Source organism: Acomys minous, assembly GCF_964271855.1.
Source record: "Acomys minous genome assembly, contig: scaffold_52, whole genome shotgun sequence".
Classification (NCBI taxonomy): domain Eukaryota; kingdom Metazoa; phylum Chordata; class Mammalia; order Rodentia; family Muridae; genus Acomys; species Acomys minous.
In genome coordinates, this window is record NW_028182157.1 from 282,519 (window position 1) to 298,566 (window position 16,048).

At 37.4% G+C, this 16,048-nt stretch overlaps 1 protein-coding gene across 1 annotated transcript in view; it reads right to left on the bottom strand.

Moving 5' to 3' along the window:
- Positions 1-1,630: 1,630 nt before the first annotated feature.
- LOC311591782 (uncharacterized protein) overlaps positions 1,631-16,048 on the bottom strand; it is a 165,286-nt gene continuing 150,868 nt past the window's right edge. The window contains exon 4 of the mRNA XM_084803419.1: positions 1,631-4,238. Within this exon, the coding sequence (XP_084659545.1) occupies positions 2,956-4,238 (1,283 nt within the window). The 3' untranslated portion in view covers positions 1,631-2,955. The remainder of the gene's footprint in view (positions 4,239-16,048) is intronic.

Genomic DNA, 16,048 nt, shown 5'->3' on the forward strand with positions numbered 1-16,048 from the left:
AGAACTGAGAAAGACATCCAGTATTGACTTCTGGCCTTCACCTTCGGGCAGGAGCACGCGCGCGCACTTTTGCTCTCTGACACTTAATTACGTATCAAGAAACCCCTCTCCAGAGCCTACTCCTCTATCTTTGTGGTGATACAATATTCTGAAAACACCCCTTACACAACACACTGAAATCTTTGCTGGACCTCACAGCCAGAGTTAACAATACACCTTGAGGTCACTCGAGACTTACAACTGCTGGCCTACCCCATACTCACACTGCTGGCTTAACCTGCCTTCATGAGACCAAGGGAACAATCAAACACACTTGCCTTGGCTTTCCCATGCAATCAACTTCTAAACCTAAGCTAATACTTAGCTGTGATCTTACCATGGACCTGGGATACAGCTCTTTTGCAATAGGCACCATATTAATGCTCACAGACTGTACATATATAAAGATGAATAGAACTACATTTTTAGCCAGAAGAGAGGCCATGTCCACAGAATGTAAACAGAGGTAGTTACTCAGTCCTGTCACTATGCGATTGTAAAATCCTAACCTGAAAATTGCTGAAAGAACTTCTGCTGAAATCTCTACCTTACGCTCAAGAGCAACCCACAATTCAATCAGTCTTTTTTCCTGATACTGGAGCTATTGATTCCATATAATATAAAAGACAAATAAATGAAGTAGGGCAGCTTCCAGAGTACAGTAAGACACCTGCTTCATCAACAAAGGCCTACTCTAAGCAAGGGGTAAAACTTTGTTGAAAATTGGTACCTAGTTGAAAATCTATCCTGTTTAGGAAACATCTGAGGAATGGATTTCTCAAACTAATGTTAAAATTCACAGGGGCAAAGAAGTCCCCCATGAAACTAACAGTTTATCTATAGACTCTAGCTTGTTTCATCAACTACCATATTGTGGGTGGTAGTTCCAGATACAGGCTTCCTTCTGAGTCAAGGTTTAGGGCTTTGCAAATCAACATTTCATCACCTATGACTATGTTTTATGAGCAATTTTTATCTGTACTTGCTTTGAACAAATATCTCATATGAATTTAGGTCATTTGAGTTTGAATTTTCTTACAGAATAGGTACACTTTAATATAAAATTATAGAGGTAATTTTTGGTTTACTTTTTGTCAACAGAATACCTAAAGTAATCATCCATTGTGTCCCAATTACATAGGATCACACTCAGCATTGCTAAGAGGCAGGAATATTATGTATAACTAGGGATGAGGCATATTTGCCTCATCTTGGTAGCTACAGATTCTTTAGGGGAGCAATATTTTAGATCAAACTCCTATAAAGGAGAATGTGATGATGGATAATATTTCACATACTCTATTAGCATAAACATATGGACCAGAGAAAGATTTGTCCTCTTAAAGCCTTAATCCCATCTTCCCAGAATGGATCCAAATGGCAGTGACTTTTCCTACAAAATGCACATGCTCAGGTCTTACTATACTCAATGTTTCCACTGCTCCCCAGATATTCTCTTCCTAAGGCTTTTCAACAGGGATCAATTTTGTCTTTTTCTAACATGTTTTTCTTGGCATTATGAACTGTGGAATTAATGATATTAACAACAACATCCCAGCATGTAATGAATATTAATTCCAGTAATGCAGAATTAATAGAACACAGGTGTAATATATTTATTAATAATCATGACAAATAAGGGATTAGCTTCAGATTTAAAAGTATATATAGTGTATAATCCATAAAAAGCACAAAGACAACCAACGAAATAATTTTCATATATCTTACACTCACCAGTATTCTACCATATTAAACTATACAGAACATTATGCAACAGGCTTGTCTTAGCAAAGGTATTAGTAATATTATCCTGGCATAAATCCTTACATTTAAAAATTTGATTTCTTTATTCAGTTTCACATGAATTCTATTGCACTACTAATTAATGGCATCAGATTAAAATAGTATGAAACATTTTTCTTATTTAATTTTCCAAATAATGATACGATAAAAATGTAAGGTGTATTTCTGGGTAAATCTTTCAACTCCTACAAATATTAGGATTCCTGATATGGGTTCTCTGATAATGACTAAGATTTCACCATTGTTTAAATACTTACAAGAATTTTTCTCATTGAAAAACCATGGTTATCAACTGACATCTGGGACAGTAATTACCTGTCAAGGTAGACTCTTATAGGAAATGTCTATGTGCTCTAACGTTTTAGCTTGAACTAAAGTATTTGCCACATTTGTCATATTTGTAAGATGTGTCTCCAGTTTGCATGATCTGTTGTTTTTGAAGATATGATTTCTGGGTAAAGGACATTCCATTCTTTACATTAATAAGGTATTACTTGAGTATGTATTCTGTGGTGGGCTTGAAGAGTTTAGGAATTCCAAAAGTATTTCCTATATGTTTACACTTATCAGGTTGCTTTCTAGTTTGGATTCTTTGATGAATTTGGAGAGTTGAAGACAAGGTAAAACACTTGCCACAGTCTTACCATTTGTAATATATGTCCCCAGTGTGGTTTCTGTAGTGAACTTGATGGCTTGATGAGTTGCTAAAGGATTTCCCACACTCATTACATTTGTAAAGTTTTTATCAGGTATGGATTCTTTGATGAACATGGAAAGTTGAGGATGTGGTAAAGAATTTTCCACATTCACTACATTTGTAATGTTTGTTCCCAGTATGAAATCAGTGGTTAGTTGAAATTATGAGTAATATGTAAAAGATTTACCACACTTATTATATTTATATGGTTTGTGTCAACTATGGGTTCTTTGATGGTATTGGAGAGATGAATATTGGGTAAAAGATTTCCCACACTCATTACAGATGTAAGGTTTTTCTTGAGTATGGATCCTTTGATGAGCTGTAAGATTTGAGGACACTGTAAATGATTTCTTGTACATATTATATTTATATGGTGTTTCTCCACTATGGATTCTTTGATGAACTTTGAGATTTTAATACCGGGTAAAAGATTTCCCACACTCATTACATTCATAAGGTTTATCTTCAGTATGGATTCTTTGATGATGTTGGAGAGTTGAAGAGTAAGTAAAGAATTTCCCACATTCATTACATTTATAAGGTTTTTCTCTAGTATGGATTCTTTGATGATCTTTAAGTGTTGAGGACAGTCTGAATGATTTTTCACAGTTATTACATTTATAGAGTTTATCTCCAGCATGGATACTTTCATGATCTTGAAGAGTTGAGTACCGGGAAAAGGATCTCCCACACTCACTACATTTGTAAGGTTTTTCTCCAGTGTGGATTCTTTGATGAACTTTGAGATTTGAGTACTGGGTAAAAGATTTCCCACACTCATTACATTCATAAGGTTTTTCTCCAGTATGGATTCTTTGATGACTTCGGAGAGTTGAATTTTGGGTAAAGGCTTTTCCACACTCATTACATTTGTAAGGTTTTTCTCCAGTATGGATACTTTCATGATCTTGGAGAGTTGAGTACCGGGAAAAGGATCTCCCACACTCACTACATTTGTAAGGTTTTTCTCCAGTGTGGATTCTTTGATGACGCTGGACAGTTGAGTACCGGGTAAAGGATCTCCCACACTCACTGCATATGTAAGGTTTTTCTCCAGTGTGGATTCTTTGATGACGTTGGACAGTTGAGTATTGGGTAAAAGATTTCCCACACTCATTACATTTGTAAGGTTTTTCTCCAGTATGGATTCTTTGATGACATTGGAGAGTTGAATTTTGGGTAAAGGCTTTTCCACACTCACTACATTTGTAAGGTTTTTCTCCAGTATGGATTCTTTGATGAACTTGAAGTTTTGAGGGCTTGGTAAATGATTTTCCACACAGATTACATTTATAAAATTTGCATCCAATATCTATTCTGTGTTGGCCTACAGGTTCACTACTTAATGTTTTCTTATTTTTGTGCAGAATCAAATTGTATTTCAAAACTTGTTGAGAACCTTTTCTCTGAGGAGCCTCCAATTGTGAAGTTATGAATGGCAAACACTGAGGTCTCTCAGGGAAAGCCAGAGTTTCTTGATCTTTTGTTTCAGAAATGAAACACATGTATTTTTCACACAGATCATTTCCATAATCACTTGTTTTATGAACTTCACTGTCACATAAATATTCACAGAACTTCTTTCTATCCTGCTCTGAAAGGCCATTACAACCAAATATTCTTGTTATTTCTTTCAGGAAGTAATCTTGGGTACACTCCTTTGGGAATTGCTTCTTAGTATGGTAACAAGACAAAACTGAAAGAAATGAAAGTAAATCACTACATGATATTTCAGATGCATATTAATATAATATAGATAAATACTACATAAATGGCATCAACCTGTGGATCATAGCAAAATGATATTATGCAGAACTGCAGCAATTTTTCTCTAAAGAAACAAATGTCCTGATCATAATGGATGTTAGAAGATATTTCATGAAACTATCATATATATATCTTCATTAAATATTCAGTGTATCAGATTATGTCAAACAAAATTTTTGTAACTATCACACATTAAGAAAAATCTACTCTGCACTGTGACATTCAATTTACAATATGGACACCAATTTCTAAATAAATGAAGAAATTAATGAAAGAAATGAGTAACTACAACACATATTTCAGTATTTCATCCTAATGCAAGATTAGGTCATGATTTTAAAATCAAAAAGAATATTAAAAAGAACAGAAGAAAAAAATGAAAAAATTTAAGTGTATCATGTAAAATCCATGCCCAGCACATGAAAATACAGGGTTTCAAAATTTTTACAAACCTTAAGGAATATTCACTGAGACTAATAAGATCTTTAGAAACCAAGGAATTCTTACCAAGTTAAACATCTTGATGTGCCTGAAATCAATTTTGAATCCATAGTACTATATATCTTTATTGTAAATTAAAGTAAGAAATTCCAGACCTGACATTTGAACAGTCAAACATTACTTAAAATATATTTTCTATTGAAGTGAAAATTCATTACATTTCCTTTTGCTTCTTTTGTTCCAGCATTACTCGAGTAACATTCTATTGGTCCCTACTCTCGTTTTCAAGGAGAAAAAATGTTTTACTTACAATTTGCTTCTATCTCTTTGTGTTTTTGGTTTTGGGGTGTGTGTGTGTGTGTGTGTGTGTGTGTGTGTGTGTGTGTGTGTGTGCAGATATATAGATATGTGTACTTACAAGTACATAAAATACCTCTGTGTGTGTGTTCTTCTTTTTTATGATTGTATATTTTTTAACATATGAAAACTATTCATTCAAAAATCCATACTGCAGATGAAATGTATTTGGAAACTCATTTTCATTTCCATATCACTCATTTGTTTGGTATAGTTATTTGTAGGATAGGATAAATAGAGGTAATATAATGTGAGAAATGGGGAAGAGTTTCCCAACCGGAAGGAAACAAAAGATAAATATAAAAGAAGAAGAAATATTTTTGACAAATATTTCAAAGGTAGCACTCCAAGATGTTGCTCTAAGGCATGCACAATGTGTGAGTAGCAGAGATGGAGAGAGTGTGGACCAAGTAAGTAACCAAGTTGTGGACTCTAAAACAGCAATGCCTGTATTTCCTAGGTATGAGGAGGTATCCTAAGAGCTATTGACACATCAAGCAGGCCACATATGGCTGATACCCAGGTTCAAGAGTCACACTGTCCCAGGTTTTAGTCAACTAGTACCTTCCAGCCTACCTAAACCTGGGTTCTAGAGGTTCATGGCTACAGCTAATGACCTCCGCAAAAAAAGCTTCTGGAAACCAGGGACATGGTTTGAGCCTCTGGCCTGCAGTTCTACTTGTCTCAATGTTAATAACTGCTGGAAAATAGGAGTAGACAGGGCCTCATTCTAAAAATGAGGACTCCAGCAGGCATGGAATCTGAGAACCAGGAGCTCAGTGAGTGCAGAGGAAGCAATGTCACATGTTCCCTAGAGAAACTAGGGGATCCAAGGTGCTAACAGAAACAGTTCTATGCTCTGACCTTCTGGATAGTCCTGCAATCCTGAAAACAGACCTATCAGCCTATTTTTCACACTGTTAATAGCCACCTTGAAGAGACCTGCCAGATCTAAGGATCACACATATCAGACATCCATATCCCAATCATCTCACTATAGGTCCAACTGGGACACAGCCTGATGTGAAAAGATACAGGCTACTTGAGTAGATCCAGATCCCAGCATATGACCAATGGCTCCTCCTGCATGCTCTAGAAGTCCAGAGATCTCCAGGAACAACCAGCCAAAGCAAGGAGCAAGCAGATGGCTAAAGGGCAGAATAAACCAGGGCAATATGGCACCAACACAATCCAACTACCTTAATACAATATGCTCTCAACATACAAACACAGCTGACACTCAGGAAAATGGCCTTAAATATATGCTCATGAATATAATAGAGTATTTAATATATATATAAATGCCTCCAAGAAATATAGGAAAATTTGTTCAAAAAGGTGAAGGAAGCAAGCAGGAGTGGCCATTCTAATAACTAATAAAAGAGAGTTTCAATGAAAAATAATCAAAAGAGACGAGAAGAATGGAAAATTAACAGAGGATTAATGAAAGGGATGTCATGAATCAAATGGACCAAACAGATATCTATAGAACTTCCCACTAAACCACAACAGAATATACTTTTTTCTCAGTACCACATGGAACATTCTATAATATACAACCATATAGTTGGTCACAAAGCAGTCCTCAACATATACAAGAAAATGCATTAACATCTTTTATTTTAGCAGATCACCATGAATAAAAGCTGGACTTTGTCAATAGACATAACAAAATCTTATGCACACATGGAACATCCCAGTACTCAGTGAAGAAACAAAAAAAGAAATAAGACTTCCTAAAATGTAGTGAAAATATTACACAAATAAAACAATGCTAAAAGAAAAGTTCCTAGCATTCAGTACCCTCATAAAGAAATTGTAGAGCTCTCATATTGGAAACATACCAGTTCATGTGAATGCTCTAGAGAAGCAAACACAATCAAGAGAAATGGCTTGCAGGAAGTGACATCAGGGCTGAAATCAGTAAGTTAGTTATAAACAAAGAATAGTACAAAGAATTAATGAAACTAGAGCTGGTTCATGGAGGAAATAAAAAAAATGGATAATCCCTTAGACAATATCCAAATCATCAAAGTCAAAAATGAAAAGGGAGAAATAACAATAGATACTTAGGAAATCCAAAAAATCACTAGGTCTTATGTCAGAAAACTGTACTTCAAAAAACTGGAAAAATCTAAACAAAATCGACCATTTTCTTGATAGATTTCAAATACCAAATTTATATCAGAAATAAGTAATCAATTTAAATAGTCCTATAATCCCTAAGGAAACAGAAGCAATTGTGAAAATTTCCCATCTGAAAAGGAGAGGTCCTGATGGTTTCAGCACAGAATTATATCAGACTTTCAAAGAACTAATAATAAAACTCCTGAAACTATTGCATAAAATATAAACAGAATGAATTTTGGAAAAACAAACATATGACAAAGGGGCAATATACAAAATATATAAAGAACTAAAAAAATCAAATACCGTCAAACTAATTAATCCAACTAAAATTCGGGTACACAGAAGAAATGATAATTCTCATCGGAGGAATATTTAATGTCTGAGAATCACATAAAGAAATGCTCAACACCTATAATAATCAGGGAAATGCAAATGATTTTAAGATTCTATCTTACACCCAGCAGATTGATGAAAATTGAAACCTCAAGTGGTAGCACATGTTGGCAAGGATGTGAAGAAAGTGGAACATTCTTGCATTGTGGGTAAAAGTGCATCTTGTATGACATCTTTGAAAATCAATACGGTGCTATCTCAGAATATTGGGAATACCTCTACCTCACAACCCAGCTGTACAAATTCTGAGCATATAGTCTAAGTGTGATCCACTGTACATCAAAGAGATTTGCTTAACTGTGTTAACATGAGATTTAGTTCTAAGAGACAGAGACAGGAAACAACGTAGAGGCCACTCAACTAAAAAATGGATAAAGAAACTGTGGTACAATGAGATCATGGGTTACTACTCATCTATTATAAACAAGCACACCATAAAATTTGTAGTTAAAGGCATGGAAGTATAAAAGATCATCCATAATGAGGTAATCCAGAAACAGAAAGATGCACATGCTATGTACGCACTTGTATGTGAAATTTAAAACAATAGTACAGGATAACCATTGGCCCAAAGAAGATAAGAACAAGGAGAACCAAAAGACATGGTTGCTTAAATATCAAACTAACTGAGATATACTAGAGACCATAGAAGACATTGCAAAGAATGAACAGTGTAGGAGAATGAATGCTAAAAAAAACATGAGGGTGGAGATCAGAGCTGGTGAGAGTAGGGGAAGTAGGACAGAAGGTTTGCAAGGAAAAAGAAAAGTCATATGGGGAGGCATTTCTGTGACAAGCTGAAGGCCTAAGACAGGGTATGCTTCTAGGAGTGTATGGAGGTGTTACTTGCTGCGACTTGTAGTAGGAGAAGTCATGGAAATGCAAGACGCTGAGCACTAACTAGACAGGTCTCCTAATGGAGGGAGGGAAACACCAACCCATCCACAAAAGTTTTGACCTAAAAGTTACCCAGAGATAAAGATAGAGCAGAGGGTGAGGAACTGTCCAACCTATGCCTGTCATGACCTGCAACCCATCCCATAAGAGAGAACCAACCCTGACACTATTGTTACTCTATTATGCTTGCAGGTGGGACCCTAGCATTGCTGTCCTCTGAGAGGCTCCACCCAGCAGCAGATCAAAACAGATGCTACAATTCACAGTGAAGCATTGTGTAAGGCACAACGAGTCTTGTGGAAGAGACAGTAGGAAGGCTAGAAAGATGTGGAAGGGACAGGGGCGTCAGAAGGAGACCACCGGAGCCACCTAACTGGGCCCAGTGTGGATTGTAGAGACTGAGGCAATAACCAAATAATATGCATGGACTGGACCTATGGCCAGTACACAGATAGAGCCACAGGACATCTCATATTTCATTGGGATCCCCCAATAAAGTGACTGAGAACTATTTCTCACATGGAATTTTTTGCTTAAATTTCAATCATTTCCCAAAGGCAGGCTACAAAGGAAGAGGATGGACTCAGTACTCCTGTGACTTGATGTGCTGGGGTGGGTTGTTGCTCTTGTCTACCATTTTCTGAGGAGTAGGGAAGAGAGATGGGGGAAGAGAGAAGGAAAGTGGAACCAGGTGGAAAGGGAGCTAATTTTAGGGTGTAAACCAAGCAAACAAACAAACTAATAAATAAATTATTAATTAATAAATAAAGGTCATATAGGTATAGCCCCATGAAAGCATTATTTTATATTTACACATAATGTATATATATATATATATATATATATATATATATATATATCATATATATGTATATATATATATATCATACATTATACATGTAGGGCATGTGTGTTTGTGTGTGTGTATTATCACTAGGGATGACAGTGTTGTTCAAAAGAACCACAGACCAACAAAAACCTGAGTATAGAAGCAACAAATATCCTGTCAAATTTTATATATAAAATCATCATCACAAAGAATTAAGGATATTTTGACCTTCTCTATCCTGTGTTTATTCTCCAAAAGTCATCGTAATATTTTTTCTCTAGATATGATTTCAACAAGTATATTTAAGAGGTAATGAAGATATGGACATCCTTCTATATTTCCTGATTTTAATGGATTTAGTTTGATTTTCTCTCCATACACCACAATGTTACTGTCTCAATGCTTGTGGTAAACCTCTTTAGGGTATAGAAATATAATGTAATGATGATGCATTTTGTCAAAGACATTTAACATTATCATAAGCTAGTTACATGGCAGTCTGCTTATACTTTATTATTATTATTGTTATTATTATTATTATCTTTTTATGTATCTTATTAAATTTTTAAAATAGAGTACTGACAATTTTTGCTGCAATTTTCATAAAGAATACTTTTACAAACATTTTTGTTTAGTTTTATAGCAACCTTATAGTGGATTCTTAAAGGTAAAAACTGGTAAAGTTCCTTGAATTTCTACCTGAAGAAAACTTGAAGAATCCTGGGATTAGTTCTAGCGTGATAGTATGCTAAATTCTGCCCTGAACCCATCTGGGCAAACAATCAGTGTAAATGAGGAACGTCAAAGAACAAACATTACATATTTTCTTTTGTGTGGTATGTTAGCTTTCAAGACTTGGATATTTTACTTAGAGTATCTATGGTCAGGTAGCTATTTAGGCACTAAATACACTTTTTATTGTTTTTCAAATAAGAAAACAATAAAGATAGTGTCATAAAGAAAAAATAATATCAGGAGATGGGGCACAAAATAGAACATAATTTTAGAGATCAAGAACACACTACTAAGATACAAGATTGCGGCGAGCAGTGTGGACTGTGTTTGAAAGCTCCAGCAAATAATTAAGGGAATTGCACAGATTTCTGAGCCAGGAACAGCAAGGTCCCCACACCACGGCAGCCGAAGTGCTCCACGGTTCGGAGGGACCAGGGTGTGGAGGACCTGCCTGCCCCTGCACACGGGAGGAGCGAGGACTTTCTCAGATCAAAGCGGCGGCGGTGGGGACAACAACAGCGGCGCCAGCGGCAGTGGCTGAGGTTGGCAGCTCAAGGCCTTCCAGTGGAGGCGATTAGTGTGGTGGACGGTGGGAGTTGCTGCAGGAGAGGGGACTCTGGACAGGATTTGGGTCATGTGGTGCCTTGAGACCCAGGCTGGATTCAGTGGACGGTTCAGCCCCAGAGTCCTGGGTTTGCTCAGTGAGCTGTGCCATGGAGAGGCTGGCTCGGCTCGGCGGGCAATTCTGCCCGAGGCACAGCTCCCCTGCTGTGATGCAGGCTGGGCGGAGTGCCCGCTTCCACCCTGGGCTCCACACAGTTTTCCTGCTGTGACGCGAGCTGGGCAGAGCGCTCAGTTATACTCGGTGCTTGCTCAGCGCAGCCGCGGTTTTCCTGCTGCGACGCAAGCTGGGCAGATCACTCGCTTCTACCCTGGGTGCTTGCTCAGTGCGGTCGCAGTTTCCCTGCTGTGACGCAAGCCGGGCAGAGCACTCACTTCTACCCTGGGTGCTTGCTTGGCACAGTCGCGGTTTCCCTGCTGTGACGCAGGCTGGGTGGAGCACTCACTTCCACCCTGGGTGCTTGCTCAGTGCAGTCACAGTTCTCCTGTTGTGGCAGACAGTTCAGGCCCTGAGAAACTAGATGAGCTCCACGCATGGTTCAGGCCCAGTATCCATGGCTGGACTTGGCAGGGGACCCAAAAGGTTGTGGATACCTTGGCCTGACCCAATGATCATTCAGGCACCCAGAACGATTGCAGGACCCACAGCAAAGGGGAGCTGAGGATCACTGGCTGTGAGAGCCCAAAACTACGGGGCTAACCTCCTGCCATCCACACCAGTGAATTATCAGGGCTTCCAGCCTACGGAAATCATGAGAAAACAAGTGAATCTATCATCAGACTCCCTCCACTCATCTCTGGAAGTTATGCAACAAAAACAAAGACAGCAAGATGTCTAAGGGACAGCATAAAAGCATACGCAAAAAAACCCCAAACAACATGGCATCTCCAGTTCCCAGCTATCCCAAAGAAAACAACCCAGAGAACTCAAATACAATGGAAACACAAGAAAATGACCTCAAATCCTTGGTAATGAGGATGATAATGGAGGAAACAAATAAAATTCGAAATCAGATGCAGGAAGACGCAGCAAAACAGGTGCGAGACATAAAAGAAGCACATAGAGTGGAACTGGAAAATTTTCAGGAAAATATAAACAACCAGATGAAAGAAATTAAAAAATCTGTTCAAGATATGAAGATGAAAATGGATTCAATGATAAACACACAGACAGAAAAAAAAAACGAGAACGTGAGGCCTCAGAGAAGAAGGTGAATGACACAGTGCTGAGCTTTTCTAACAGAATCCAAGAGATGGAAGAACGAATCTCAAGTCTAGAAGATACAATAACAGATCTTGAAGCAACCATTAAAGAAAATGCCAAATCGGGAAAACTCCTGACACAAAACATCCAAGAAATTAAGGACACCATGAAAAGAAGAAATCTGAGGATAATAGGCATTGAAGAAAGAGAAGATATCAAACTCCAAGGCCCAGAAACTCTTCTCAACAAAATCATAGAAGAAAATTTCCACAATCTAAAGAAAGAGATGCCTATAAACATACAAGAGGCCTACAGAACACCAAATAGAATTGACCAGAAAAGAAAAACTGCCCATAACATAATCATCAAAACACAAAACATACAGAACAAAGAAAAAATATTAAAAGCTGCAAGGGAAAACGGCCAAATAACATTTAATGGCAAACCTATCAGAATTACACCCGACTTCTCAGCAGAGACCATCAAAGCCAGAAGGGCCTGGACAGAGATCCTGCAAACCCTAAGAGACCACAGATGCCAGGCAAGACTACTTTACCCAGCAAAACTATCAATAACCATTGATGGAGAAAACAAAATATTCCATGACAAAACCAAATTCAAACAGTACCTATCCACAAATCCAGCTTTACAGAAGGTACTAGAAGGAAAACTCCATCCCAAAGGGTCAAGCTAAATCCAAAACTACTCAGGAAATAGATAACTATACCATGGCAAAAACACAACTACACAAACGCTTGACGGGAACCAACATCAAAATTTTGACTCTTAATAGTAACTGGCCATTAATATCTCTCAACATAAATTCTCTAATAAAAAGAAACAGACTAACTGAATGGGTGCATAAACAGGATCCAACATTCTTCTGCATTCAAGAAACACATCTCACCCATAATGATCGGCATTACCTCAGGATAAAAGGTTGGAAAAAAATATTCCAAGCAAATGGTCACAAGAAGCAAGCAGGCCTAGCCATTTTAATATCGAACAAAATAGACTTTCAACCAAGATTAATCAAAAGGGATGAGGATGGACACTTCATACTCATCAAATGTAAAGTCAACCAAGATGACATCACAATTCTGAACATCTATGCTCCCAATACAAGGGCACCCACATTTGTAAAAGATATGCTAAAAAGGCTTAAACCACACATCGATCCCCACACAATAATAGTGGGAGACTTCAACACCCCACTCTCACTGAAGGACAAGTCATCGAAACAGAAACTAAGCCGAGAAATAACATCATTAACCAATGCCATTGGTCAAATGGATCTAACAGATATCTATAGAACCTTTCACCCAAACAAGAAAGAATATACCTTCTTCTCTGCACCCCATGGAACCTTCTCCAAAACTGATCACATTGTAGTTCACAAAGCAAGCCTCAACAGATACAAGAGGATTGAAATAATACCTTGTATCCTATCAGAACATCATGGGCTTAGGCTGCAATTCAACAGCAACAGAAATAACAAAAAGCCTACACTACACGTATGTGGAAACTAAACAACTCTCTGCTAAATGACACCTGGGTCAGGGAACAAATAAAGAAAGAAATCAAAGAGTTCCTGAAATTCAATGAAAATGAAGGAACAACATACCCAAAATTGTGGGATACATTGAAAGCAGTGCTAAGAGGAAAATTCATAGCACGAAGTGCCTTTAAAAAGAAATTGGCAGCATCGCATATAAACACCTTAATGACCCAACTGGAGCCCTAGAAAAAAAAGAAGCAGAAACACCCAAAAGGGGTAGATGTCTGGAAATAATCAAACTCAGGGGTGAAATTAACAAAATAGAAACTAAGAAAACAGTCCAAAAATCAACAAAACCAAGAGCTGGTTCTTTGAGAAAGGCAACAAGATAGGCAGACCATTAGCCAAACTAACTAAAACACAGAGAGACAGTATTGAAATCAACAAACTCAGAAATGAAAAGGGAGACATAACAACAGACACTGAAGAAATAAAAAGAATCATAAGATCCTAGTTTGAAGGCATATATGCCACAAAATTTGAAAATCTAAGGGAAATGGATGATTTTCTTGATCAATTTCACTTGCCAAAGTTGAGTGAAGAACAAATAAACAAGCTAAATAATCCCATTTCCTCTACAGAAATTGAAGTAATCATTGATAGTCTCCCAACCAAAAAAAAAAAAGCCCACACCAGATGGCTTCAGTGCAGAATTCTACCAGACTTTCATGGGTGAGCTAATACTGATACTCTTCAAGCTACTCCAAAAGATAGAAAGGGATGGAACATTACCAAATTCATTCTATGAGGCCATACTCTCATTGATACCTAAACCTCACAAACTCTCAACAAAGAAAGAGAATTTCAGACCAATTTCTCTTATGAACATCGATGCAAAAATACTAAATAAAATACTTGTAAAACGAATACAAGAGCACATCAAAGATATCATTCATCATGACCAAGTAGGCTTCATTCCAGGCATGCAGGGATGGTTTAATATATGAAAATCCATCAATGTAATCCCCCACATAAACAAACTGAAAATAAAAAACCACATGATCATCTCTTTGGATACAGAGAAAGCATTTGATAAAATCCAACACCCATTCATGTTTAAAGTTTTAGAGAGATCGGGAATACAAGGCACTTTCCTCAACATAATAAAGGCTATATATAGGAAGCCAATAGCCAAAATCAAAGTAAATGCTGAGATATTCAAGGAAATTTCTCTAAAATCAGGAACAAGGCAAGGCTGCCCACTCTCTCCATATCTCTTCAATATAGTACTCGAAATTCTAGCCAGAGCAATAAGACAACATAAGGAGATCAAGGGTATTCAAATGGGAAAGTAGTAAGTCACATTATCCCTATTTGCAGATGATACGATAGTCTAAATAAATGACCCTCAAAATTCCACCAGAGAACTCCTACAGCTGATAAACACCTTCAGAAAATTGGCTGGATACAAAATTAACTCAAAAAAGTCGGTAGCCTTCCTATACACAAATGACAAGCTTGCAGAGGGAGAAATTAGGAAAACTACACCCTTCACATTAGCCACAAGAAATATAAAATACTTAGGAGTTACTCTAACTAAGCACGTGAAGGACTTGTTTGAAAAAAATTTCAAAACTCTAAAGAAAGACATTGAAGATGACATGAGAAGATGGAATGATCTTCCTTGCTCATGGATCGGGAGAATTAACATAGTAAAAATGGCCATGTCCTACCAAAAGCAATCTACAGATTCAATGCAAACCCTATGAAAATACCTACACAATTTTTTTAAAGACATTGAAAGTTCAATTCTGAACTTCATATGGAAAAACAAAAAACCCAGATTAGCTAAAAAAATCTTGTAGAATAAAAGGTGCTCTGGAGGAGTCTCCATACCTGATCTCAAACTGTACTATAAAGCAATAGTAATTAAAACAGCATGGTACTGCCACAGCAACAGGCTGGTTGATCAGTGGAATCGAATCGAAGACCCAGATATGAATCCACACACATATGGTCATTTGATTTTCGACAAAGAACCCGAATCCATTCGATGGAAAAGGGATAGCATCTTCAACAAATGCTGCTGGTCTAACTGGATGTCTATGTGTAAAAAAATGCAACTGGACCCATATTTGTCACCTTGTACAAAACTCAAATCCAAGTGGATTAAACACCTCAACATAAAACCAGAGACACTACGTCACTTAGAAGAAAAAATGGGAAAGAGCCTGTAACATATTGGCACAGGAGACAACTTCCTGAACAGAACACCAACAGCCCAGACATTAATGTCAACAATTAATAAATGGGACCTCATGAGGCTGAGAAGCTTCTGTAAGGCAAGAGACACTGTCAAGAGAACAAAGCGACAGCCTACAGACTGGGAAAAGATCTTCACCAACCCTACATCTGACAAAAGTCTAGTATCCAAAATATATAAAGAACTCAAGAAATTAAACACCATCAAACCAAATAACCCAATTTAGAAATGAGGCATGGAACTGAACAGAGAATTCTCAACAGAGGAATATCAAATGGCTGAGAAACACTTAAAGAAATGCTCAACCTCCTTAATCATCAGGGAAATGCAAATCAAAACAACTCTGAGATTCCATCTAACACCCATCAGAA